Source organism: Balearica regulorum, chromosome Z (genome assembly GCF_011004875.1).
Source record: "Balearica regulorum gibbericeps isolate bBalReg1 chromosome Z, bBalReg1.pri, whole genome shotgun sequence".
Taxonomy (NCBI): Eukaryota; Metazoa; Chordata; class Aves; order Gruiformes; family Gruidae; genus Balearica; species Balearica regulorum.
Window position 1 is genome coordinate 17,565,492 of NC_046220.1, and position 26,918 is coordinate 17,592,409.

General features: G+C 41.1%; 1 protein-coding gene across 2 annotated transcripts; it reads right to left on the reverse strand.

The window, feature by feature from the left end:
- Positions 1–7,519: 7,519 nt before the first annotated feature.
- On the reverse strand, positions 7,520–17,928 carry CDO1 (cysteine dioxygenase type 1). 2 transcript variants are annotated; one of them, XM_075740314.1, is made up of 6 exons: positions 17,525–17,928; positions 15,053–15,130; positions 12,957–13,114; positions 10,294–10,467; positions 10,141–10,149; positions 7,520–8,308 (listed from the first exon to the last, which is right to left on the reverse strand). In XM_075740314.1, the coding sequence occupies exons 1-6, from the start codon at positions 17,719–17,721 to the stop codon at positions 8,244–8,246; spliced, it is 681 nt and encodes a 226-aa protein (XP_075596429.1). In that variant the 5' UTR covers positions 17,722–17,928; the 3' UTR covers positions 7,520–8,243. The 2 variants fall into 2 exon arrangements, with proteins under 2 accessions (XP_075596429.1, XP_075596428.1); XM_075740313.1 differs by lacking the exon at positions 10,141–10,149 and having other exon boundaries at positions 10,298–10,467; positions 17,525–17,893.
- Positions 17,929–26,918: the final 8,990 nt, after the last annotated feature.

A 26,918-nucleotide genomic window follows, 5' to 3' on the forward strand; every position in this document is an offset into this window, starting at 1 on the left:
ACATCATCTTTCCTTCGTTGCTGCATGGTTCCTCATGCATGGGTATTTAAATTCTGTTTATTTGAACATGGGTTCACTTCCATGAACTCAGAGCATGGGGTAGTATGCAGGTGTATCTCTGTGCTAACTTAATGTGCTGCTGCTTTTCATTAGGGCCATGAGAAGAAGCTGCTTCAGGCCACTGTATTTCTTTAACAAAAAGATTGGAGTGTCTGTGTAGAGGGCTAAAGCAACTGCTAGTGGTTCCAAGTTGTCATGTCAGTGAGTAGACCTGGTACAACAACAAAATGTTTTCTTTCTTCCCATCCAAAATCTGAAGGAGGTAGCTGACAGTTGAAGTGGTTGCTGCATCACTGTTTATTGAATGTGACCTGACCACCGCACTTTCCTTTCCACCTGGCACCAGGGTCAGCTGAAAGTACGTGCAACTCCTCATGAACTCTGATGATTTACTGCTCCCCATGAACTCTGATGATTTACTGCTCTGCATGTAACAAACAGCACCAATTTTTGTGTGTCTTAATATGCAGACTGTTGTTGCTCAGAAGCAGCTTCAGCCCCAGCCTTTGGAAAATAGATGGGTAGATAGATAGCTGGAGGTAGCAACTGCTTGGCCTGTCCATTTCAAATCATTGGTGAGCCTTAATCCTGAGTGTTCCTCAATGAACTGGACAAATGTCTTCACACAGTTAATCCAGGGAGACTGCAGCCCAAGGCAAAGCCTAAGTTTTGGAATCTCTCTGTCATACGGTATAGATGGTTCTCAACACAGGTTGCAAGCCCAGGCTAGTGGCCCTGTGAACATGCAATCATTTGCAATCACGTAATTTTTCTCAAGTGATAGTGAGATATCACTTACAGATATTCAAATAACAGAGAGAAGCAACTGTTTCAAAGAAATGGCTTATAATTAAGGTAAGCATTTAATGTTGCTGTGACTCTGTGACTCACTCATTTACTCGGGATCCTCTTACTAGCTGCTCCACAGATACAAATAAGGGAATTCCAAAGGCAAGTCAATATTTGGGTCTTGTTTTGTTTAGATCTAACTGGTTTCCAAAACCCCACCTTTATTTTAGTATGAGTCTATGGAAAGAATTTTCCATTTGTTTTGAATAATTTTCAGCTCTGTGGAAAAGACCTGCACAAGTGTTTGGGACTTTTTGATTACAAAAGATGCTTTTATTGAATGTTATGATTGTGACTTCAGAGTCAAGGATTACTACAAAATATGTTGTGTTATTTCCTTCAGGTGTGGGTTTTCCCTGTAAAGGAACATTTGATATTTCCAAGTCTTAGTTCAACTTTTTAGTCTTACAATAGAAGTGCAAGGTAACTGAACTATAGATGTCCTATAAGAACATTTATTCTCTTTATTTTTTAGCTCTACATGGAAGATGATATTTTTTTAGACAGCAATAGAAATACAGACTAGCTAAGTGGATTGGAAACTAGCAGGGAGTTTACAACAAATTTGTCTGACAGAAGGTGACCAATTTCACTCTGCGTCAATGTCATTATTATTAAAGAACTGCCACAGGCTTGATACAGTAGGAATAAATATTTTTAGGAGATCAGATGCTGCAGCCATTGAGGCTATACAAATTACTTTAGACACAATTTAGCTCATTTGGTGTATCAGAGCCTAAGTCTCTAATACCTATAACATACTTCCATGATCCATGGAGGAATGGCACTAGTGATATCACTTGCATGCAAGAAGACAATAAGAATTTATATTCTTGTACCTTATGTATTTCATTTTCATTGAAAACCTTGAGTGCTTCTCCTACCTGGTTTAAGAAAGTTTACAACTGGAATATTGCACTGCTCTGCAAAATGCCCTAACCACTGTGTTAACAAAAATTCTAAGTTTAGGGAGCCTGCAGATGACTGACTTACTTTTTTTTCCAAGAGCCAACAGAGCAGGGGACAAAATTCAGACTATAAACCTTAACCCAAGGGTTTTATTTTTCCACAATATTAGAATCCCAAAGTAGGTATTAAAAATGAAAGGACCTCCTTAATCTGAGTTTAAGTTGCAATGAAGCAATGAAGTGAAATGCAAAAGCGGACAGGTGTGCTCTTTGTTTTAACTGATGCAATGATGTGGGAAGGGGCTTTTCCTCTCACACTTGCCATTTATCTGAAGACTTTAATTCTGAATACTCCTGGCCAACATGAAACACTGGAAGTTAAAGCTTTCCTCAAGCACCGAGGGAGCACCTTTTCACTCATAAGTAACCATGTTCAGGGATGGCCACAGTTTGAAATGTCAGGTAATAAATGTAACCAGAATTAAGCACTCAGTCCCAGTAAAGGCTTAAAATAAAAACCACTGTTTCAACCAAAGAAAAGAGTTGGTTGATGACAGTATTGCTATTCCAACCTATGTTGAAGAGAGATGTAGCCCAAAAAGGTGATAAGGCTTCCTCCAGCCTCTGAGATTGAACAGGGCTGTTTTGCACATTTCCTTTGAAGCAAGCTTTTACAAATCCTGTTTTCTTCCCTATGAATATGCTCAGTAAATATTCTCATACCAGCAGTCCTGGGCCTATTCAGAGCCCTAGTTATGACAAAGGAATAGCTATATGCCACAAGTCTGTGTGACTCTCAGCAGGTTTTTCAATATTTCAGTGTAAAGTTCAAGCCAGGGTTTCTATAACCGTATGTAACCAGACCTCAAATGAACTTGGTCTTTGCAGTAGCAACAGACCCTCAGCATTTAGAGTAGTTCTCTAATCTCCAGAGTTATTCCTGCTCCTCAGGATTGCTGGTTCTTATGCTTAGGACATGCACTTTCAGGGCCATCCTCTAAGTGCGTGATCGCCAGGTCTCTGCAACTAGCACCAAGCACTCACGTGGCTGCTTTGCAGTTCTCTTAAGGGTAAAGCTTTGTGCTTGCCTGCAGATAGAAACAATGGAAGAAACATTTTTCAGCATGCTTATTTGATCAGAGTGATGATTGCAAAGAGGTGATGTGTTGCAGGGGTATCTTTTTCAGCTGGGGAGGGAAGAGGGGGTTCATTTTTCTGGCTGCTGCTCTCAGAGTGTCCTGAGATAGTGACTTACAAAGAAAATGAAACACTTTGCATTCACAGTGTGATTTAAAAAACAAACAAAAATTAAAACCCCAGAGATACTGAGGATCTGAATCTAAACACCAAGTGAGAGCAGAGAACAGGATGTACCTCTCTTTTGGAGCAGAAGTTTTGCTTTCTGGTCAGGGAACATGTTTTGCTCATGGTAGCTTTGTGATTTATGTGGATCTCAGGGACACTGGCCAGATCAAAGTAGCATGTGCCACACAATCCTCCTATGTCATTTCTTTAATTATTATGAATTAAGGAAGTAGGCTAATGAAGTCTCATCCCCTAAAAATGCATTAATTCACATTTAATTATCAGGTTTTAAAATGTTCTTCACCACCATTGGCCATAAGTCAGCCAGATAGCTAAACTAAACCTGGGAGAGCACAGGGGTCTCAAAGAATACAAATCTAAAACCAAGAGTAGGATAGGCATGAAAAATAAACCAAAGCATGAGCCAGTGAACAGCATATACACTTTGTTGTAGTTCAGAAAAGGACTTTTTTTTCCTATTGGGAAAGGAAGTGCAAACAGTTGATTTTGACATTATGTGTTCCTCTGAAACTACAATGAGACAGGAAGGAGGCACATCTCAGATGTCAAGAAGTTAAGCTTTAAGAGAAAACAATGTACTCATCTGTCTGTACCAAAGGCTTTTATTGAATTGGAGAGTAAACGCAAAGAGGAAACAGGTCTGGAAAAGACATGAGATGTTTCATTATTTTTTAAAAAAACCCCAAACATTTCTTGTGTAGCATGCAGGAAAGATCAATAAGGTTAGAAGAGTCTGTCTATCCCTATTTTGGGGGTCATTCATCCCTGAAGAAATACAATGCAGTATAAAGCACGCACAGGATTCAAAGATTTGAGATCTAATTATTGAATAAAGTAAGAGTCAGAACTAGTCTTGAAGACCTGCACAATTAGTCCACGGTAGTTTTGCTTCCTTTACCAGCCAGAGAGGCTGGAGCTACTGTTCATGCCTGGAACATAAGACTTTCTGGCATTTAAGGACAGCAAAGTCTTTCATGAGCTAAACTATCAGGAGCAAAATATATAGTATGGTTGAAAAGTACTGAGCTTCATGTTGTTCTGCTTGTCTCTGCAAACAGAGTCACTGTAGGCAGGTCACCTCTTTTAACCTTGGGAAGGCTATATTCTTGCAACACAGCTTTCTCTTGGCCATGAGAGGAGTGTGAAAAAATAACTATAAGGATTAGCTAGTGAATAGCACATCTTGTGTCTTTGTGGTTTAGGGAAAAAACTTCGTAACAGAAGCAGGGTTACACATCGAGTGGATTTTTGATTCTGCTGTACTCCTCAACAATGGAAGAAGATTAATAATACTCAAACATCAAAAGACTTAATTAGGTGTCACCCAGGCTTAAATGACAAATTGAAGTAATTTGTGTATGCTAAGAATTTATAGTGAGTTAGAAAGTAACTCTAGGCTCAATTATCCACAGGAACATTAAGAAACTGTGTTTGCGCAGCAAGGGACCCTCTCCCAGCAACATTTCGTGTTAGAGGCTTCAGAGCTCCCACACCTCAGCAAGAGAAGAAAAACAAGCTGCTCACCTGCTGGTTATACATAGGTGGAAACCCCCAGAACACATGTCCTGAGCTTCTGTGAGCCCAGTTGTCGTCAGTCACAGCCACGCAGACAGGAATAGCATTTCCATTCCTGGAAAAGTCACTGTCATCAGCTTTTCCCTTGCATACGGCATATGCCTTCCCAGGCAGTCTTTGCTACAGAGCCTTCCCGTGTAAAACATGTGTTTGACAAACAACTTCTCTCCTTGCAAAATTTCTAATAATGATTCTCCAAAACAACAACAAAACCACCAAACACAATTTGCTGAATTCATGTAAACATTGCACTTCACCCCACTCCGGCATTACTTTGCCTCCCTATGTCTTTCTGTTGAAGTTCCTTTACTGAAATCTTTATTAATGAGCCAAACCATAGTTAGTCTGAGTTCCTCCTGTTGTTGCCAGCCTGAATGATAGGGCAGTATCTCTTACCACTTAAGGGTCTTGCTGTAACCCAAGTAAATGTTAAACTTTCTTCAATTTACAGTGGCACTGCTCAATAGCACCTTCCCAGATTAAAGCACATGAAAGGCTAAACATCTGTTCATTGCCCAATGAAAGCTAATTGTCAGCCTACATCATATTGCTATGCCATCAACCAGCCAGTTAGCACTACTCCAAAACTCAAGTACTCTCATAGGGTAGAAGATTTAATACCTTGGCTGTTCAGCCTTAATAATGTGCAAATACTATTTTGTTGTTACTCGTTTCTGTGTTTTAAGCTAGCACAGGTTATCTGAACATATTTGTGTAAGTGAAAATGTGATTCTATTTCTAATTATATCACTTCATATTTATTGATTAAATATTGCTTTTGGTAGGTATTAGCTTTATGCTTGTGCTTAGGAAGTAGTAAAGGTGACAGCTATGGTACGTGTTCTAAGGACTCTGGACCAAATTAATCATTTCTCTTGAGGTATTAGTGCTCTTTATGTTGGATAGGCTATCACCATATGTTTCTGGTATGGAGGGCATAAGTACCTGGTGAGTACCTTGTTCTGAAATACTGAAATTCCTGTATTATTCTGTGCAATGTATGATATCATGTTTACCATGGCTAAACAGTGTTTGGGACAACTTGGGTAGATAATTGTTATCTTTTCTGCTTACATTTCCTCTGCTTCACTTGCTAGGCATGTGCGTGACTAGCTGGAGTACTGCCTAAAGTTTCTGTATCAATGGATCTTGGTACAGATAGCTGCTGTCATTGCTGCAGTGCTTCTTGGCTGTGTCTCTGATCATTCCCTTGACACGACTGAATCTGTGATCTACAAGCTGTTGGGTTTGTCCTTTAATTTTACCTGGTAAACAAAAGCATGAAGAATATGCTATATTTGAAGTTAGTTAAGTGAAACTGCTCATGTCCTGTGAAATGGGGGAGAAGGACAAGAAGTAGTGGGTGCAAACTGAAATGCAAGACATTTTGTTTAAACATAAGGCTTTTTTACTGTGAGGGTGGTCAAACACTGGAAGAGTCTGCCCAGAGAGGCTGTGGTGCCTCCATCCTTGGAGATACTCAAAGCCCAACTGGACGTAATCCTGAACTACTTGCTCTAGATGACCTGGCATGAGCAGGGTGGCAGGACTGTTAGCTGCAGCTTATCTCTGCTGCTCTGACACTGTCACAGCAACTCGAGCCATGCCAAATTAAGATGCTCAAGCCCAACATCTGGCTTGACAAGATTTTTCCGGAAATGGTTTACAGTGAATGAGAAAGAAACATGCTAAACTCTGGGGTATGCTGGAGCCCACTGAAAGCACAGGGGATTCTTTACACCTGCAGTGTCATTGCTCCTAATGTTTCTTCCAGTTTTGGGCTGCACATTCCCTTGACCCCTTTTTGGCACAGCATCCAGGTCCACCTCATGCAGACAATCCTCATTTACTGCTGATGCTTATCCGTGTTCTTTTGCCTTTAGGCCTTCTTTTTCTTTTTACTTTTCTCTTTTCTTTTCTTTTCTTTTCTTTTCTTTTCTTTTCTTTTCTTTTCTTTTCTTTTCTTTTCTTTTCTTTTCTTTTCTTTTCTTTTCTTTTCTTTTCTTTTCTTTTCTTTTCTTTTCTTTTCTTTTCTTTTCTTTTCTTTTCTTTTCTTTTCTTTTCTTTTCTTTTCTTTTCTTTTCTTTTCTTTTCTTTTCTTTTCTTTTCTTTTCTTTTCTTTTTCTTCTCCTTCCATGTCCCCTTTCTTCTCCCCGCCCACCCCCCCTGGGAAAAAAAATATTGCAAAGCACCTCTGCTTTCTCACTTGCCCTCAAGAAGTAATTACAGCCCAAGGGCATATATTCATTTAAAACTCTTACACTGCTCAAACATTTTTTGAAAATTTGACACAGCCTCCCTGGACATAGGGTCTCATAAAATAAGTATTTTCTGGGCTTGTCAATATGGAGAGAAATATGTGACTCATGTAAAAAAAGATACTGTTAAAACTTAAACTGCTGCCTGAGTAACCAGCAGTCACCTACAAGACTAGGAGACTTGCTATACATTCTCTACTTGTCTTATTTACTAGCTGCATTAAATGAATGGGATAGTCTCAATGCAGGGCAGCTTTGCTGATTGTCACATATTTAATTAAAGTTAACTTTATTTGAGATGGTTCTTTCCTTGTAACTAAATCCAGAGGATAAAACTAAGCATCAGTGAACGCAATGGCAGGACTCCCACCAACTTAATTGGGATCAGGATTCTTCGCATGTTTGAAATACTTTCAAATTTTTAAAGCCTTTTCTAATAGTATACTGCGTGGAAAAGACTTAGACATTCATGAGGAATGTGGATTTTGGTAAATTGTGATAAATATTTTAGTTAACAGAAGAAAAAGGCTGAAAACTTTGAAATCTGTGCACAAATCCAGTTTTATTTCAGTTACCTTCTTCAGTAGCTATACAGAATACTTTGGAAACTGGACATTAGCTGAATTAAGTATGATTAGTCTTATTAAAACCCCAAATCTCTGCCCAATCAGTTTTGAAAATCATTGTGCATGAAGCATTTCGCTGCTCCTATTTAAAACAAGATCTGACAAATGAAATTGTAAAAAATAAAAAGTAAAAAATGCACAAAACTATCAAAATGGCCTAGAGCATTAAAACCTAAAAGTCTTAATTAAAAAAAAAAAAAAAAAAAAAAAAAAAAAAAGAAAGAGCTGCTGTTAGTTGTATCTAGTGTACTACCCATAGGTACAAGTGACTGGAAGCTTAGAAGTTTATATAGTTATTAATTACATTGAGAGCATACATACACCTAGGCCTATTAAGTAGTGTCAGATGATGTTTAAAAACCCTATTTCTGATATTCTCAGTGTGGTATCAGAAGTGGAATTAAAAAGAGGTTAGAATCAGAAATCAAACTACTTAATTCTGACAGGAGCCTAAGAAAAGGCATCTAACCTCTGAAGTAGTTTATGGCACTAGTTAGCTTAGTGTCCCATAACCGGCATTTGCTCGGGGGGGAACTGTGGGTGGCCTGGAAGCTGTCCTAGTGTACTTCTATGTACAAGGTATAGAAATATAGCTGGCTGTCGGCCTTAGCCATGCAAGTCTTCTGTCCCTGGTTAAACATTCAGCAGGTCTTATGCAACTGTGTGCTGGTGCTTCTCAGTTGTTCTCCTGCGGCACCGCTGTTGCCTAAAAGGAAGGAGAAGAGGTTGCTTTCACCAGTTACCACTTACTTCATGACCTCAGCATGGGCCTTTATTCCCGGAGTAGCTCAGCACCTTAAAATACCTTGCGTATACACTGTCAGTACTCCTTGCCAGAGTGGTATAGAGGCCACCGTGCACCTGACAAAATCACCCTGTCCACTGGCTGTGTGTGACCATGAGCAAGCCCACAGCAGAAGGGACAGCTGAGGAGTGCTTCCTCCTTCAGGCTATCTTTTCTCCCCAGTACTCTGCTCTACTTCGTTTTGACAGAAACTCCTTGAAAGTCCAGCTTGGAAGACAGGCTGCAAAGAAAAAACACCTCCCCCAGCAGAATTCCTGGCAGCGGGAACTGATGTGCTGTGACAAAATCAGTTTTCCCTCAGTGAGCTTTTGGATCGGTGTTCTCATGGTTTGTGCCTGAACTTTGTAAACAGTTACTTCCATGGGCAAGTCTTTGGATATAATACAGACTAATTTAATTATTAGGCCTATATAACTTGTTATGTATTTACAGGAGATTTACTTAGTTAACACTTAATCATGGCCAGAAGCCACTAAGGATTTACGTGTGTGTTTTACCTGCAGAAAAATTTAAGACAAAGAGGAAGCACTGAATGTGCTTTAGCTAGGCAGATCTTCTCACTCATAAAGGATACACAAGTATAGTTTACATTACTTTCTTGGTGTTTTTAACTTACCTCCTACATCCTTTTGAGATCTGTTAAGTAGAAGAGAGTTTAATTTTCCAGTCAGCTTTCCAGAAACCCTCACTGAGACCAGGTTTTTGTAGCGTGAAGTCATTTCAGGCAGCTGGATGGCCCAGATTCGCTACCACCTTCTCGCTTACTGGAATTCCATTTACAGGAATTCATGAAAGAGACCCAATGATTAAGATTTGCCTTTCTCCTGTAAGCCAGATCCAGCTTCCCACAAAAGGTACAAACACTACCAGATGCTTACCAATCAGGGGTAGGAAAATAGACCAAGTCAAAACATCTAGTCTCGTTTGTTATCTTACATACTTCATATTCAATAAACGCTTAAAGAGAAAACAAGCAGACACTGATTTCTTGTGTGAATTTTGTTCAACATTTTTCCATGTTTATTTCCCTTTAAAATCTGAATTATGAATTTGAGTTTACTTTCTCAAGGACTTTTCAAACTCAGGAAGGTCAAAGTTTGTGTTTCAGCTGTTTTGTAAAGTTGCAATCCCGTAATGTGATAACCTTCAAAGAAATAATTTGCATGATACTTGCCAGTTATATAAAACTTTAACTGGATCATCCTAAGGGCTCACTCCAGGAAACTCCTGAGCACTGAATTTCTGCCTGCAGTGAAAGGTGAAATTCTTCTGTATCTAACAAAACCAAACAGTCTTCGAATCTCTGTGGCTGAACATCAATAATCTGTCTTTTCTCCCCATATGAGTAGTTTTGTTTCCCAATGCATGGAAGAGCACTAAAAGAAAGCCTATTAGACTCTCTCAGATGTCCCAGCTTGGTCTCCCAAAGCTGATCTCAAGATTTCTCTTATATCCAAATAAAATCTCATGCACTTGCTCAAAAATGCAGACAACAGCCAGCCACTCTACTCTCAAAGTGAGTCTTTCTGTGTCAAAGTTTTGATTTTAAAGAATTAAATATAACTTTATTAAAGAATTCTTTTCTTTACAGTAAGCTACAAGGTTTAAACTAACTGACTTGAAATGGGATGCTTTTTGGCACAACAGTTCAGGCAGGAAATGTTTCACATGACTGAAGCTGGCCAAAACAAGGTAGCTGCTTCAGAGTTTTCAATTGACTAGGTTGCATTTACCATCATTTGCTGCCTGAAGATGCTTAGCTAGTGACAAAATTCTCATTAACCCTCCTCTCTGCTGAGAACTGGTCTCCTGCTGATGAAGGGGAGGCAAACTAGAAAGCAGGGAACTCCACACGAGGGAAGTGCAAATCGAGTGCTATCTTGTACTTACACAGGGAGTCCTTTCTCCAAACTGGCTGTAGAAGGTCATCTTGACTTTGTGCTTGTGTCCGGTCCTCTGATCAAAGGTGTTACAGCTGTCGAAGGGTGGGCTGTACAAATGCAGGCTAACAGCAGACTCCGTGTGGCTTATGTTCTCCACACGGTGCAGGCCAATGGAGTCTACACCACCGAGGGCATGAAACAAGAGGTTGTGTTAGCGGCAAGATTTAATGAGATCTCAAATGCCTGGAAAAATGCTTTCTAAGCCAAAAATCATGAGCAAGCCAGTTAGGTATGCCTGCACTTTTGTGGGCAACAAGTAACTCAGTACAGGGAATTTGACTGCTGCTCTCTAATTCAGGAATCTCCCAGATTCCTAAATACACTGTTAATTCAAAATACATTATTGTCTTACACACTTCATGTAACTTCTGGATTATCTGCTACAGGATAAAGGCCAATAGAAATCCACAGAAACTTAAGGAAGGCCATACTGTCAGTAATTTCCTAGCTATCATTCCCAAAGGACTTCAAGGTTATTTACTTTCCTAGGGGATGCTGTTGTTATAGATGCTCCAGAAGCAGGAAGGTTTGCGTTTCTAAAAATTAGCAAGAATTTTTACAGGGAAAAAGCTAATTCTCAGCTTGGTAACAAGGTTATCAGTCACATTAAAGGTCAGCTACATGTATTCGGGGCATGGACTTATGGACAGAGATATAGTTGTCCTCTACTGCAGGCATCTGTTTCCTAATTAATCCTTCCAATTTATTAGTTTGGAGAACAGGCTTTTTATTCGTCTGCTCTTTTGACTAAGGTGATAAATTACCAGTGACTGGCATATTTCCAACCTTAACTGAATAGTAAGCATTATTGAACATGTAATAAAACAAGGCACTCTCTGTTGCGTGGTTACTAATGAAGTAGTGGCACTTTCTGCAATGGCGGAGTAGAAATCCAGCTATTACATAAAAATGTAAGGTATGAAGAATCACATCCATGAATCAAACCATTTCCAATCTACACTAAAGTGGAATTTTTGAGTTACTTGGAAGAGACTTTGAATTTAAATTTATGACCCTGCTGTACAAATCAGGCCTTTGTACTTGAATAAATATGTTATATAATACCTAGACCTGTATTGTGCAACATAGGCATGATACCCCGAGAATCCTGAGTACACTCTTAACTCTCATATATTTGAAGTGTAAGCTCTAACTGCCATTAACATAGTTTATCTAAATAGAGGAGGTAGGGGGAAAGAAGTCCTAAATCTGCGTTTATCCAATGGGGGATTCAAATAAACTCTGTTTAGTGGGTTCTAACCTTAAAGTGCAAGAGCAACCAAGAAGCACACAATAGAAACATGAAGGTCACTCATTATTAAGGTAGTTAGGGCAATCAGCACACTGTCAGTGTTTTCCTTCTACTTATTTCACTTGTTTCTTGTAAACCAAAACATCTGTTATGAAACATGGCAGAGATCCAAACTGCCTCAGAGAACTGGATAACAAATTTGTTTAAAACAACCAAGGAAGCTTTGGATCAGATGCACACACGATGCAATTGCTTGCATCAGAAAGAACCACATAGGTAGGGAAACCTGACCTGAGTCTGAGAACCCACATCCCTGGCATGGGAGTATCAATGGACATGTCAAGCTCCTTCTTGCATTTCCTGTCCTATGGATTTTTGTGTTTTCACTTAGTATGGCATACCATCAACACAGGGCTGCAAAGCACTAGTCTTTCTTCCCCAACACCCTCACCCTGTCTTAGTCCATAACCCAACATGAGGCTGCCTCCAACTAGGGAGTTCCCAAGCTCAGCCCCACAAGGTGTGTGCGCTCCAGTTTTTAACTCATCACGCAAAAGGCAGGCAGCCCCTGACACTTTGCCTCTGTTCTGCTGAACTCATTGCTGTTCAGCATGGCGTGCCATGTCTGTCGTAGGATCGGAATACATTACACCCAGCTGGCCACTCCAGGATGGCCTCCAGTGTAGCACAACATGGTGATGGTTACAGATACGTGTAACAGCATAAATTTAGGTACCTAGGGATCCTTAGTGGTGGAGACTTGATCATCTCTCAGCATCTGTGCAGTCAGGTAATTTTTTTTTTTGTAGATTGGGTAGACTTGAGCATTTCAATTCTGCTGATGCTGCACTTCAGTGCTACAGTCTTTTGTTAATTGAGACCAGAAGTAGCACTGAGGATTGGGGCTTCTGGTCCTGTCTTGTCAGTTTATTCCATAGACAGCTTTTACATTTTTGGCCTAGGATTTCTATTACTGACCAAAAGGATTATTTCTTTGAAAAAAATCTAAACTTTGGTTCACTTATTTCTCACAAAATACTATTTAAGGTCTATATTTACAAACAATTTCTGATAGTCATTAGGGACACAGTATTGAAGGCTGCTTGGTCTAGAGATACTCAGCATATTTAAGTATCAAGCAATTGCTGCAATGTCTTAAGATTGAGTTAAAAGTACTTGTTTCATTAAATCTAAATACAGGTTTGTGCAGAATCTAGAGAGTTATGCTCTTAAACTGTGCATAAAGCCAATAGTATTATATTGTTAAAGGCAGGAGAACAGAGAGCAGATGAACTCTTCTGTTAGGAATAATACTCATGGACAAGGTGTTGTCAAAACAAGCTTAATAGCTTACCATTAATGTAGGCACAGTGATTTTCCCTCAAAACTCGTTCAGATTTCTTAGTCATTTCACCATTCCCCTTTTTCTCAGGCCATCCAAACAGTGTCTCCTTTAGATTTCCCTGGAGGATCTTCATAAAGCAGTGTGAGTCAGTGTGATCATGGATGCTGCTATATATGTAAAAGAATAACCCAACTCAGTGTGATATACATATTTAATTTCATTTCAGTACAGCAAGTAGGACAGATGGCATAACATATTGTATCTGGACGTAGCCCTAGAATGAAATGCCATTGCACAAAAACCTTAGGGAAAAAAGATTCACCGTGACTAAGGTATGCCTACTTAAAACTGTTGTTTCAGAAACATATTGGCATAAGTTCATGTACAGCAGGACTTGGAGAAGAGTCAGGTATTGATCAGCCTATGACTTTGCCACAGAGAAATACAAAAGAATTCTGAAGGAGGACAGAAAAATTCTTCAGAACATAAAAGCTCTTGTGGGCCAAGAAACAAAATGACGCTTTCCACAGTGACCCCAAGGAGAGGCTGGTATAAACTTGCAAGTATACCTGACATTTGCAGATCCACTATGCTCGCTCCCAAAACATGGAAGAAATGAGCTACTTCTGCTTAATTTATATGGTCTCTTGACTGCTGGGATGCACAGGCACTTGTTGAAGAAAAAGTGCTGTATCTCTCACTCTGATAGTACTAAGTACAACCAGAAACAGTAAGCTGTTAATTTCACTAGTTTGGCAAAACATGAACAAAACAGCAGGATCTGATATGATTTGTCTGCTTGCTAGATCTGTCTCCTTGCTCCAAAGTACGTTGTAATTGCTACATTTGAAGACATATGGGCTAGATATGCAGTTTAGTTCTGGTTTTATTTTTTTTTAATTAGACACTAACTGTTACAGAAGTCAATGGCATTAGGACAAAGGGAGAGACCTCCACTCCTCAGGGGTGAGGGACAAGGGGGAATTTGACCCTCCCAGAAGTACAATGCTGCTGCATTTCAGTCAAAAACTTGGTACTTGTACATTACTGTTTTCAGTAAACAAACGTCAGAGTTTCTTACTGACTGAGATGCCAAGAGAGCAGAGTTTGCTCCAGGCACAGAACAGTTCACAAATGCCACGTTGTCACGCTCCTTCCACAAGCCGTGAGAACAATCTGATCCTCCTCATGTAGGAAGGAAAAACAACTTGTGGTCTCAATCTAGCTCTAGCAAATGCTCATCCAACTCAAACACAGTTTGACATAAATTATAGGCTTTGTGGGAATAGCCTGGAAGGAGTAGAGGTGGTGGGCTTGGTTCCTATATCCCTCTGACTATAACATCATGGCATCCCCTAGATAATACTATAAATGTTCAATTGCATGCTCAATTAAAACAAACAAAAACCCTGCCAACTCTGATATTTCCTTAAATTTTCTATTTATATGCAAGAACAATCAGTCAAAACCTGCAAGTTTTGTTATTCTATATTTTGTGAAAGACCCCCCAAGGGACAGATCCTGCCCTCACATTTGTAGGACTACAGAACACAGTGTACAGTCTGCATATACAACTCCAGAGGCCACATCAGCAGTGTGGTCCTTTTTGAGGGAGGAGATTGGATGTGTGACCCTAAAGAATGCCAAGTACTCCTGGAAAGGGGGTCCCTCCTCACAGCCCACAGTCCTAATTCGAACCTACTTTTCTCTTCGTGTCACAGACACAATGTTTAAACACCATGACAGAACAAAGACTACTTAAACTGCACTAAGTCCTGCTTCTGTAACCAAGTGTTGTACAGGTCAGTTGTACGCCCACAGGACCCACTGTATCTCTGGAACTAAAAGCTTCCTCTACAAAAAGGAAGCTTAGATTTGGTAGAAAAACAGAGCATTTTTACAAGAGTGATCTAAAAATGTCCACGAGGTACAAACTTGAAAAAAACTATAGCAAACATTCAGGACTGCTATACCAAGAGGAGCTCTGCACTGCTTAGTTTCCAGACACTTTCTGATAGCTCACTTAGGGCTGGTTATTTCTATGACAGTGAAAGATACAGTGGCTTTATATCTGTTTGCTAAAACCATAGTCTTTGAATACAAACCTGCCATGCCCTTCACCCCAGCACAAGATCATCAAGTTGAACTTTCCATTTCCGTTGTCCACAAGATTTCTGGTATACCTGAAATACAAAGTGTTTGCTTTTTACTGTACGGATATGCCTATAAAAGATAACACTATACAAACATATGTATGAAAGAAGGTTGTGACATATAGAAATCCTTTTTCTTCTTTTTCTTGAAAGCCAAGTTTTACATGGGGAAAAATAAAGTGGTTTTAGGCTTTTTTTTTTTTTTTTTTTTTTGTAAGAGTTCTTTTTCTGGAAAGAAATTAAATTGACATATTTAATATTTTATAATCGTATTGCTTTTGAATTACGTAGATGATTGGAGTTTGAGAACTGTGAGTCTGAGACTAATGTGGTAGACAGGATCAAATCAAAATAGTTGTTGAATGAAGTCACTTCAGCAGCTGGCTTATAATTAGAAACAGAGGGCTGCAATGAAACAAGAAAAATACATGGTTACATTCTTCTGCAGCTCCTTTTCTGATATTCTTGGCTTTTCTTCTGTTACGCAGCACTCATTTGTACAACGCCAAAAAAACCAAAGAAATAAGATGTCAGGCTTTCCATACACAGTCCTTCTACTCTGTTCCTGAAAGTTCTATGTTTTGTACTGTAGCATTCATGTGTGGATAAATGACCTGTGGGGTAATTTCTGCCAGCATCTACTTCTAAACAAAGTTTATCAGAGCAAGATTCCTAAAAAAGATTTTTCATATGTGAAGTTATAGATGGGACAGAATAAGCTTCATCCTAAAGGCTTTTTATGCATACGTGTGTTCTAAACTGTGATTTGCTGTCAGGGCTTGGAAACGTCTTTAATAGCAACACCTCATATTTGTTTCCTTGTACTATCCTGCAAGCCTCCCCTGAGCTGCTGCTCATCTTGTCACATTGAAAAGTTCACTAAGGAAGGGACTGGGATTTTGCTCTGTACATTACTTTCCATACGAGGCCCTTCTGATCTGGGGTTGTTGCTTCCAGCTATCATGGTGCAAGTAACGTAGTGGGATGTCCTGGTTTCATTTTAGCTCTAGTCATGACTATTCACTCTTTGCCAAGTAAAGCAAGTATTTATGCCAATGACAGGATGCCTCACTCTCGCCTAAAAGATGCAAGCAGGGGCACACAGAAAGTGCACTGATATCAACCAAATGTTTTTTCATTAGTTTCCCCATAAAACTACTCTATTTAAATCAAGGTAGGATGCTCATAACAAATTACTTGCATCCACAATTTGTGCATATATTGGATAGAAATATTTTTCTGATGATGCCAGAACATAAGCAATCAATGCTGGCACTTCACAAAACTTTTCAAGTGTTATTATTTCTGTACAGCAGGTCTGGCTGGCCAAAAAAAAAAAAAAAAAAAAAGGCTGCCATGCATACTTCCGATGTTAGCACACTTTGTTTTTCCAATTCTTAGTTTCTTATGTTCTGTTACAAATTTTGTGATTTGTTCTGAATGGCAGGTAATCACCACGAGGTGAAAGGAGGTTAAAAAACAATCAAGCCAGAGTGATGCTTTCATGATAGCAAGGTTAAAAAGAAAAGTTTTGGGGTTGGGGGGGGGGGGGGGGCAGTTGTTTGTTTTTTAAAAGAAATGCTCAAATAAAATGCATTTATATTGAAATTTAAGACAGGGACATCACCAATGGCAGGGAAAAGTTAGTTGTTAACAAAATAGGAGTGACTTAAAACCCTGACGAGTATTTTCCTTCCAACTGGCAAACAGCAAAAAGTCTCGACCAGCGCTACCCTGCAGGAGGAAGGGACTGAAGCGTGGGGGGCAGACGGCTCCCAACCCACCGGTAAGGCCACGAATACACGCACTGGTTCCTCTACAAAAACCAAACACCCGCTTGGGATCAGTCTGTTCTCCCATCCCAGCACGCCGCGCAACCTCCGCGCAAGCCCCGCGCAGCGGTTTCTGCTGCTGATATGCTTCTTTTGGGCTATTTTTTTAATTTTTTTTTGTTGTTGTTGTTACTTCAGCGCGTTTCTGTCTCCTCCGTGGATTATCCCCGCGTGTCGGAGTGGCACCGCGCACCGGCGGTCCCCCGGATGCGGTCCTGCGGGTCGGCCCGCAGGACCGCAGCCGGGGGACCGCCGGTGCCTTGTGCGGGGCAGCCGCCCGCCGATGCCTCCATTGGCCACCGCCGCCCCGCCCGCTCCCCGCCCCCGCCCGGCCCTGCCGCGGGGCACCGCGGATCGGTGCGGTGTCCCCCCCCCCGCCCCCTCCCGTTGTCCTCGCCCCCGGGGGCCTTTGCCCTTCACCCCCCCTCTGCGCGTTGCCGGACGGGCTGTCAGCCGAGTCGGGTAGAGGGAGAAAGAGGGGTAGGCGTCCGCCCTGCGTTCCGGTGGTCCCCGCTCCCCGTCCGCGGCTCTGCCACGCTTGCACGGTGAGGGGCGCGGCGCCAGGATCTCCCTGCTCCGGGGTGTTTTGTACCTATACTGGTCGAATTTGGCATACTGCAGCCACTCCTCGGGGTTGCTCTCGTACGATTCCATCAGCGCCTGCACTTCCTCCACGCTGACTTTGTCCTCGGCGAATATCCGATGGAGGATGCGGATCAGCTCCTCCAGGCTCCGCGCCTTCCACGTCTCCGTCTGCACCGGCTGCTCCATCATCGCCGGTTGCTCCATCGCCGTCAGCCGCTGCCCCCGGCCGGCCCCCGCCGCCTCTCTTTATGCGCCGGGAGGCACGGCGGGAGCCTACCACCGCCCCGGCGGGCGGAGGGGCCGGGCGGCGGCGGGCGGGCCCGCGGCCAGCCGTGCCCGTCCCCGGGAGCGGGGCCACCGACCCCGGCGGGCGGGGGCAGCCAGAGCCGGCTGCAACGGCGCACCTCGCACCGCCTGCTTCTGCCTCCCCTCCGGCCGCCCTCAGTCCATCCAGCGAGCCCGGGCGGTGCAGAGCAGGTCGGGCTTTAACGCTTCGGGCAGGCAGGCGTTTGGCTCTCTGATATCCCCGGTGGAGCGAATACGAAGTGAAGAAGTGGCTGTCGCCGCTGGGCGGAAAGCATCTCTCCCGGTAGCAGTCTCCATGCGAGTTTCCCTGCCAGACCCCTTTGTGTGCACATCTTCATCCCTTTTGGACAAGGTCTGCGGCTTACAAAGCGTGGCCCGCCACTGCCTCCGTTACTTGTATCACAGAGGAAGAAGCTTCCAGGCGGATAAGCTGCACCGAAGTAGGGTTAATTTGAGGCTTGCCTTAGAAAAAATACATCTAGAAGCTCTATTTAAAAGCAAAGCAAAAAGCACTGGCATCTATTTCACACAGAAAATTGCTGCTAGAGGTTACATTATACTGCTGAAAGTGCTGTTCCTTGAAAACCATGCACTCTGCAGTCACGTTTAGGGCTGCTGTGAACATTTGCACTCAGTGTGACACCTAGAAATGTAACAAATGGGACAAAGGAGGCCATGTTAAGATGAAATCCTCATGCTCCTCAGTCTGTGAAACCTATATACTGGTTGCAGAGCAAACAGATGTCATGCCAGCTGTCTTCATCTCCAGCTCAACTGTTAATAGGATGTTTTTTAGTCATGAATTCTGGCAATGGAATTCACTATATGTCATAGAATTGTGTTTTTAAAAATCCATCTTTTCTTTAAAAAAAAGTTTGGCTATTTAGCCTGATGATCGTGGGGCTGGAAGTAAGCAGATTGGTACTGTGGTCTGCTGTAGTTCTGAGGCTTAAAGGTGCTCATAATACTGGCAGCTTGCAATCCCCCTTAGAGACAGTTACATTGAGGGATTTCTAGTGTGCTTGCTTTCCCTTCCCTCTTCCTGACCTCTGCATCAAGTAGGTGTGAGAAAAAGAAGCACCATTAATACAGTAGCTACAACTTGAGAGGCTGGATGAATTTCTGGCTCCACTGCAGTCAGGAATACTTTCCCATAGTTTTAAATGTGGCTGGGATCTAGTGCATTGGAGTGAAACACAAATGACTGAACTGAATAGGTACATTGTCAGGCATCAGTCCAGAAAGAACCTCTCCTGGCACACAGAAAGCAGGCCCAACCTTATCGTGACTTTTTTAACAAGTTGTGTTTGTGTGTGCCTGTGTGCAAGAGAGAACTGTGATGATTTCAAGCAGACTTTTTAAGGTCTGAAAGAACCTAAGGCCATCCTGAATCTCTGAAACACAGCCAGGATACGCCAGCACTGATATCAACAGCCATGTGTGGTTAAAGAGGAAAAAACATCCAGTCTTCCTGGGAGAATCGCAGGTAGTGAAGGAACACATCACTTCCCTTGACAACTTGTTCAAACTCACTGCTAGGAACGAATGCCTCATTTCTTAACAAAATTTGCCTCGGGTCCATTATAGCTATCGGTTGGTGTCAAAAGATTGTATGGGCAAATAGCACTTCTTTTCAGTATTTGCTTGAGTATTCCCATATGGATACCATTAAAATTTCTGTAGGTTCCAAAGAATTAGTGTGAAATGCCCTATGTTATTTATTTCAAAGGCAGAATTCACATAATTTTAGAGGTTGTCAGAAACACTGCCCAAAGGAATAAAACATCTTACAAGAGTAAGTTGTTGTAAAGATCACCGAAGTGGGTTGTGAAATGAACAGAGATAAGCTTTCAAACATTTTTTGTTTTTGTTGTTTTATTCTGATATTCCCAGAATCTGATTTAAGTTACTTTCCAGCAGTTAGAATGTCGCTCTGCTTATTTGTATATGTATGCGTTTGGTGGTGTTCTGGTATTTAAATCCAAAAAAAAAAAAAAAAAAAAAAGCTTCTGCTGTGAATCCCAGAAACCTCAGAACTTTGATTCCTTTGCCACAATTTTGACAGGATCATTCATGATTCTTTCAAATACTGTTAGTAAAAACAAAAGGACATTTTCTATCTTCCTCTGTTACAACCAAGGCTGGATCTATCTATTGCAGTTTCAAACTGCTGTTGTTTATTATAGCTCACGTATATCGCTGTACCAATTTGTTAAAGTTTTCTCCTTGATTACCAAAACCTTAAATTTCTTTAGTAGTAATAGAAAATATTATACTTTTATTTGCTCCTATTCAAAAGTTTTTCATTTTGAATCTTTCAACATTACTTGTTGATCCTGAAAAGTTCTATAGGAGTTTATTACTTGATTGCATGAAAATCACTAGGAACAGTGTTTATGGCTCCACAGCTTGTGTTTTTGCTAATATCCCATGGACAGAAATGGTGCAAGAATCTCAGCACATACAGCAGTTAACATTCTAGCTTTAGTCACTGAGTATATCTGTCACTGGAAATTAAAAAAAAAAAAAAAGAAAAAAGAAAAAAAAGAAAAAAAAAGAAAAAAGAGGACATTGTAATCCACACAGCATGGGAATTGTCTTCATGTTCTTGGTTGTGTTTCTTATAAATAATTGTACATCATTTTACCCATTTATTTTTATTTCTGAAAATCATATATTCATATCCTTGTAGTAATTAACTATTGCCCATATTTCTCAGCTGTTCTATTAGTACAGAATAATAGTCAGTCTGTGGGAGGCTTTATTCCAACAAGTGTAAGGGGTGTTGTAACTTTCAAAACCAAAAGCTTAGGTCCCTTTCAAGACCAATTACTTAAAGCTTATTTGAAAAATAAGTCCAAAGCTGAGGCAAATGGCACAGTGATTGATATCTTACAATGCAGGATGCAACACTGCAGCTGGTGTTCAGTTCCTCAGGAGCTGGAATGCACACCAGTAACGGTATCACGGATAGTCACACAAAAATGAAGTGTAAGAAACTACAGAAACACTAATTTTTTTAATCAGAACTCTACTGTACCAACATGCCTCACAAATTAGGTGTCTCACCCTGTGTTTGGGTAGCACCAGTTCTCTCAGTCCTTGGCTTTCCATCATTAGCAGGTATTTAGTACTATATTCCCATTGAATAATTCTGCAAGAATTACATTTGCTAGTTCCTGTAATCAAGGTCTCGTACCTTGTTTCTCTGATAAATGAGCTAATGAGCTTTGCTTAGTGATGGCACACCTTGGTGTTTCTCAGAGGAGATATGTAATCACATTTGGTTCTCTTGAATCTGTGTGATGCTATGAGATCCGTAGGACAACACATGGGTACTTCATACTCACGTGCTCAAATACCCAGTCCCTAAAGTGGATGTATAGTCTTTGGGCTACAGATAAAGAGCAAGCATGTAGCCTCAGGGAAGAAGCATGAAAGTCTAAGATCTTTTCCTGCATTTCACATTTTGCAGCCCTTGTGAAAAGCACGGAACCTCAGAGGGTTCACATCAAAAGTGAATCATTCTTGCATTATTTGTGACATAACTTCATTGAGAGGCAGAGAGGAAACCAATAAACCATTCCTGCTGATACCCTGACAGTTAAAACCTTGTTCTGGAAAACGGGAGTTTGGGCTTTAATCACAAAAACACTGCTTTACAGACAAATGCCCAACCACTCAACTATTGTCTTAAAGACAGGTGTAAGCACTTCAAGCAATCATTGGGCATGAGGTCTAAGTCCAAGACAGACTTAACAGCTGTAGTACCCAAGCATATACTGGCACCTCATCTCCTACTGGGGTGCAGCTCACAGGGTTTTTCTGCTGATGTATTGAGGAAAAGCTTCAATTAACATTGATGGAATTAATGAACTTCACTGTTAGACACTGCACCATGTATTGGGTCTGAATATGTAACTTGGGATTGAAGATTTTACAATGCATCGTGTCATTCCAAATAAAAATCGTGGACAAGTCAAAAGTGGGATTCAAGGTGTCTGAATCCTCAGACTATTGCAGCAAATAACTAATACTGTGTCTCTTTGGTCTGTGAGCCTGGACAGGTAATAGCACTGCAACCCAATAATGAGCATTTACATCTCCTCCTCCAGACACTACAAGTTTTAGCTCTTTACCAATGGTATTAAGTCTCTGTTAAATTCAGTTTCTTTACATTTGTAGAGAGGGCTTTTTTAAGAGAAAATCTGGATCTGCAGCTGTAGTGCAAGTTTTAGGCCTAGATGACTCAATGGCAATACCTCTCTGAGGACGCATAATAGAAGAGAACATTTTGTCACACACATCATAATACAGATAAAAGGTTAATAACCTGCACCAAGGAAACTCACCTTACTGAAATATAACATTGTGTTGTGTAGTCCCAAAGCATTACAAAAGGGTTACTGCCTTTTCCTTTAAGCTTTGTATAATTTAAGGACTTCATCCTGCATCTGAAAACCCGAAGTGCCTCAGTCTATGACACCTAGAGTTCTGTCCCTTTTATTTCACATGAAGGTCTTTGAACTTTTGGAAGGATACCAATTGCACAGAAGAGACCTTCCAAGTTGTAATCAGGAGGAAACATAAGTAAATGTTTGTTGCAGACGTCACTCAGATTGCTGTTTGGAAGCAATGCACCATCTAAAGCAGCAGCTCCCAAACTCCAATCTGGAAGACCAAGCTAAACGATTATTGAACCCTACATCCAAGTGGGATGACTTCTTCTGGGTCTGTGGAACAGCACTGGGACTGTTCCTCCGTGATATAACCTGGAAAGTGAGATTGATTCCTCAGTACACAACAAATTTTGCGTGAGAACCTGCTGCTTGCACAGTGATTCACAAAAAAAGTCTGAGAACAAATGGTATCAAACACAGATCATGAAGTGAAATATCATTAGACTACAAAATGCAGTAACCAATGAGTGAAATGAGGGCACCATGTGCTATGTCATGCCATACACTGAAAATGCTAACTACTACTAAACAGCATGTGTACTGCTGAATGAACAAAATAAACCACACTGAAGAGCTGTGAGGCATTAAACCACATCGCACAGAAAGGACTCTTGGAAGAAATCAGTTTGATCCACTTTTCGGTGGGAGGTTACTGCACTATGTCTCCGTTATAAATAAAATATAAAATATTGACATTTCTCTCTGTGAGAAAAAGACTTTAAAATAAGTTTCTGTTTCTTTCAATTTGTGGTATTTATATGGAAAGCTAATGTGCTGGCTAGTATTCTCTGCACTGACAATATTTAGTGTGCAGTTTCCTGTTTGGATCCCTTCCCTTCTTTGAGGTTTTCTGTTTCAGAGCTTAAGAGCTTTTAATGCATTTTAGTGCCCAAGTGTTGCTAGGGTTATTAGTTCTGTTACTGAACTGGGTTTGAGGGAAAGACATTTTTGTCTGGTTTATTGTCATGTACTGATTTTTGCAATTGGAACATGTAACTCAACTCCCCCTCCTTTTTTTTTATGCTTAAGCTTGCTGTGCAATTATATTTTAACATTATATTCACTCAGTCCAATTTACATACATCATATATTTATATATATCATATATATATATAATTTTCATGTGAAATTATTCCATGAGAAGATACAGAGCAAGGACACCGAGACTCCTGTAGTTTTTCCTAAATCTTACTATTTAATATTCAACATTTACTTCTAAGAAGGAAAGGTGTGAGTAAATGGAGATGTATAAGTAGTACTTCCTCATGATCTATAATCTTAACAAAAAATGTTGCAGGATCTAGGTATCAGTAGGCATTTAGAGCAAGCACATATGTGATGATGACATGGAGGGAAAGCTGGAGAACCATTTAAAAAAAGTTCTGAGATTGCTCCTGAAGTTCAAAAAGGGACAATGTTTTTCTTGCCAAAGTTTAATTCTTCTCAATGTGTGTACATGTGATTAAATCTCACCTGAAATTGGGACTGTGTATCCACTAACAAATATCCCAAGGACTGCCCTCTGGCCACAGAGGCCAGCTTGCAAAGAACAGTTTGCATCCGCATTATTTACCTTTCAACCTCCAGAACAGGCTGGTCACGTCCAAAGTGCCCACCAGAACTGGTGCCTTGCCAACTCCTGAATTGTGCACAGGCCAAAATCTGTGCCAGCAATTGTTCTACCAGCTAACTGTACAGATCACTGAGCTAAAGTGCCCCAGAAAATTTCCTGGCACTACTGAGTCTAGTGACATAGATGTAGTGTGACTGGCTCAACGTTAAGCTTTTAACATACTTATTTTGGTGTCTCTTAAGTCAATAGTGTGATTCATTCAACCTTCCTTAACCACATATTTTAGGATAAAATAACCTCTAAATGAGTTTTTGTTTCTCCAGATAAGTTGGCATCAAGCCAAGTTTTCTGACTAAAATACAGTGAGATGCACCTGACATCTCATGGCATTATGGCTATTGAAGAAAATGCAAAGCAGGGTCAAGAAAAATATGTGGAATTTTATGATGCTTAGCCTTTGAATCATAGAATCATTTTGGTTGTAAAAGACCTTTAAGATCATCAAGTTCAACTGCTAACCTAACACTGCCAAGTCCAACCATTTCCCCAGGCAGCCTTTTCCAGTAGTTGATAACCCTTTCAGTGAAGAAATCTTTCCTAATGTCCGATCTAAACCTCTGTTGGCACAACTTGAGGCCATTTCCTCTTGTCCTATTATTTGTTACTTGGGAGAAGAGACCAAGTAGTGAGGTGTGTGTCAGTCTCTTGAGTCACCACCCCTGGAGGTGTCGATGTGGTGCTTAGGGACATGATTTAGTGGTTGGCTATCGACCAACATCCCCAGGTCCTTTTCCTCCAGGCAGCTTTCCAGCCACTCTTCCCCAAGCCTTTAATGTTGCATGAGGTTGTTGTGACCCAAGTGCGTGACCCGGCACTTGGCCTTGTTGAACCTCATAGAGTTGGCCTCGGCCCATTTATGCAGCCTGTCCAGATCCCTCTGCAGTGCCTTCCTGCCCTCAAGCAGATCAACACTCCCACTCAGCTTGGTGTCGTCTGTGAATTTACCGAGGATGCACTCAATCCCCGCGTCCAGATCTTAATAAAGATATTAAAGAGAACCAGCCCCAGTACTGAGCCCTGGGGAACACCACTTGTGACAGGCCACCACCTGGATTTAGCTCTATTCACCACAACTCTTTGGGCCAGGCCACTCAGCCAGTTTTTTACCCAGCAAAGAATATGCCCATCCAAGCCACGAGCAGCCAGTTTCTCCAGGAGAGTGCGGTGGGAGACAGTGTCAAAAGCCTTACTGAAGTCCAAGTACGCAAGATCCACAGCCTTTCCCTCATGCACTCAGCGGGTCACCTTGTCATAGAAGAAGATCAGGTTAGTCAGGCAGGACCTGCCTTTCATGAACCCATGCTGACTGGGCCTGATCACCTTGTTGTCCTGTATGTGCCACGTGATGGCGCTTGAGATGATCTGCTCCATAACTTTCCCCAGCACTGAGGTCAGACTGACAGGCCTGTAGCTCCCCGGATCCTCCTTCCAGCCCTTCATGTGGATGGGCATCACATTGGCTAACCAGTCAACTGGGACCTCCCCAGTTAGCCAAGACTGCTGATACATGATGGAAAGCCAGCTCCCTCAGAACCCTTGGGTGGATCCCATCCGGCCCCATAGACTTGGGTGTGTCTGAGTGGAGTAGCAGGTCGCTAACCATTTTCCCTTGGATTATGGGGGTTTCATTCTGCTGCCCGTCCCTGTCTTCCAGCTCAGGGGGCTGGGTACCCAGAGAACAACTGGTCTTACTGCTAAAGACTGAGGCAAAGGAGGCGGCTTTTCCTCAGCCTTTGTCATTATGTTTCCCCCCTGCATCCAATAAAGGATGGAGATTCTCCTTAGCCCTCCTTTTGTTGCTAATGTATTTATGGAAACAGTTTTTATTGTCTTCTATGGCAGTAGCCAGATTAAGTTCTAGTTGGGCTTTGGCTTTTCTAATTTTCTCCCTGCATAACCTATTATGTCTTTGTAGTCCTCGGGAGTTGCCTGCCCCTTCTTCCAAACGCCATAAACTCTCCTTTTTTTCCTGAGTTCCAGCCAAAGCTCTCTGTTCAGCCAGGCCGGTCTTCTTCCCTGCCCTGGGAGCATATTAAGTATGATGCCAGCAAAGCTGAAGTGTGGTCTCCACAAATAAGAACAAAGACATTTAACATGTTTTCTTGTCAAATGTTTTTGTTCTCTTGATGATCCAATACAAAACAAGGTGAAAACACTTTTTTTTAATGCATATGGCATTTTATACAAACTTGTAATAGTCATAACAATCATGAAAAATCCAGAGTAAGAGGCATTTCCCCCTCTTTTTTTGTCTCATCTCCAAGTATAAAGATGTAGTATGACAATGCCTTAAGTAACCTTTGTATAACATCCCTGAATTGTAATTAAGACTTCAGGAGAGTCAAGAACAGCATAAAACAAAAGCTTGTGCAACTAAAGGCAGAATTTGATCTGCGAAATGAACATGAACAGCAGCAACGGACAAACAGAAGGTGCTTTAGAGTTGAGAAGGAGTTTGCAGAATGGATGTGTGAATTGCCACCCCCTGATTTTACTGTAGTTCAGTACATTCAAGATTATGTTGTACAGATAATTAACACAAACACAACTTCTGTTAACACCTTAGCAGTAACTCTTCAAGACTGACAAGTCTCGAAGATGACATTTGCTCAATACACACATAGGCGACATGACCACGTATTTTATCATTTCACTCTCGAGGAAACTTTAGTTTTAATTAGCTCCTTCTTGTTTTCCATGTGCTTTTAATACTAGTTCAAGCTACAAATTAGAAATGTACAATTAATGCTAGTCTCTAAATCACTATCTGAATAATAATTCAGATAAATAATGCCTCCCAGTTTAGAGGGTTTGAACTTGGTGATTGTTACCTTGGAAATAGGATAACTGAACTTTGCATAGTGCTATTTTTTAGTATCAGGATATTGTGAAGTACTAAGACTTTCACAAAACCAGTATAATTTTGCTTTCCAGTACTTATCTTTATTTCTCGATCTTTAAAAATTAGTTTATTTACTGATTTTTTCCCACTTGCCTATTCT

Bases quoted from the DNA above. Each gene is read 5' to 3' on its own strand.
- CDO1 (XM_075740314.1), bottom strand. From the start codon at position 17,721: ATGGAGCAACCGGCGATGATGGAGCAGCCGGTGCAGACGGAGACGTGG. The intron at 13,115-15,052 runs GTTTGTATTCAA...TTACATATATAG, and splicing joins TGGGGTGAAGGGCATGGCAG to CAGCATCCATGATCACACTG. The intron at 10,468-12,956 runs GTAAGCTATTAA...TCGGTGGTGTAG, and splicing joins TCACTGTGCCTACATTAATG to ACTCCATTGGCCTGCACCGT.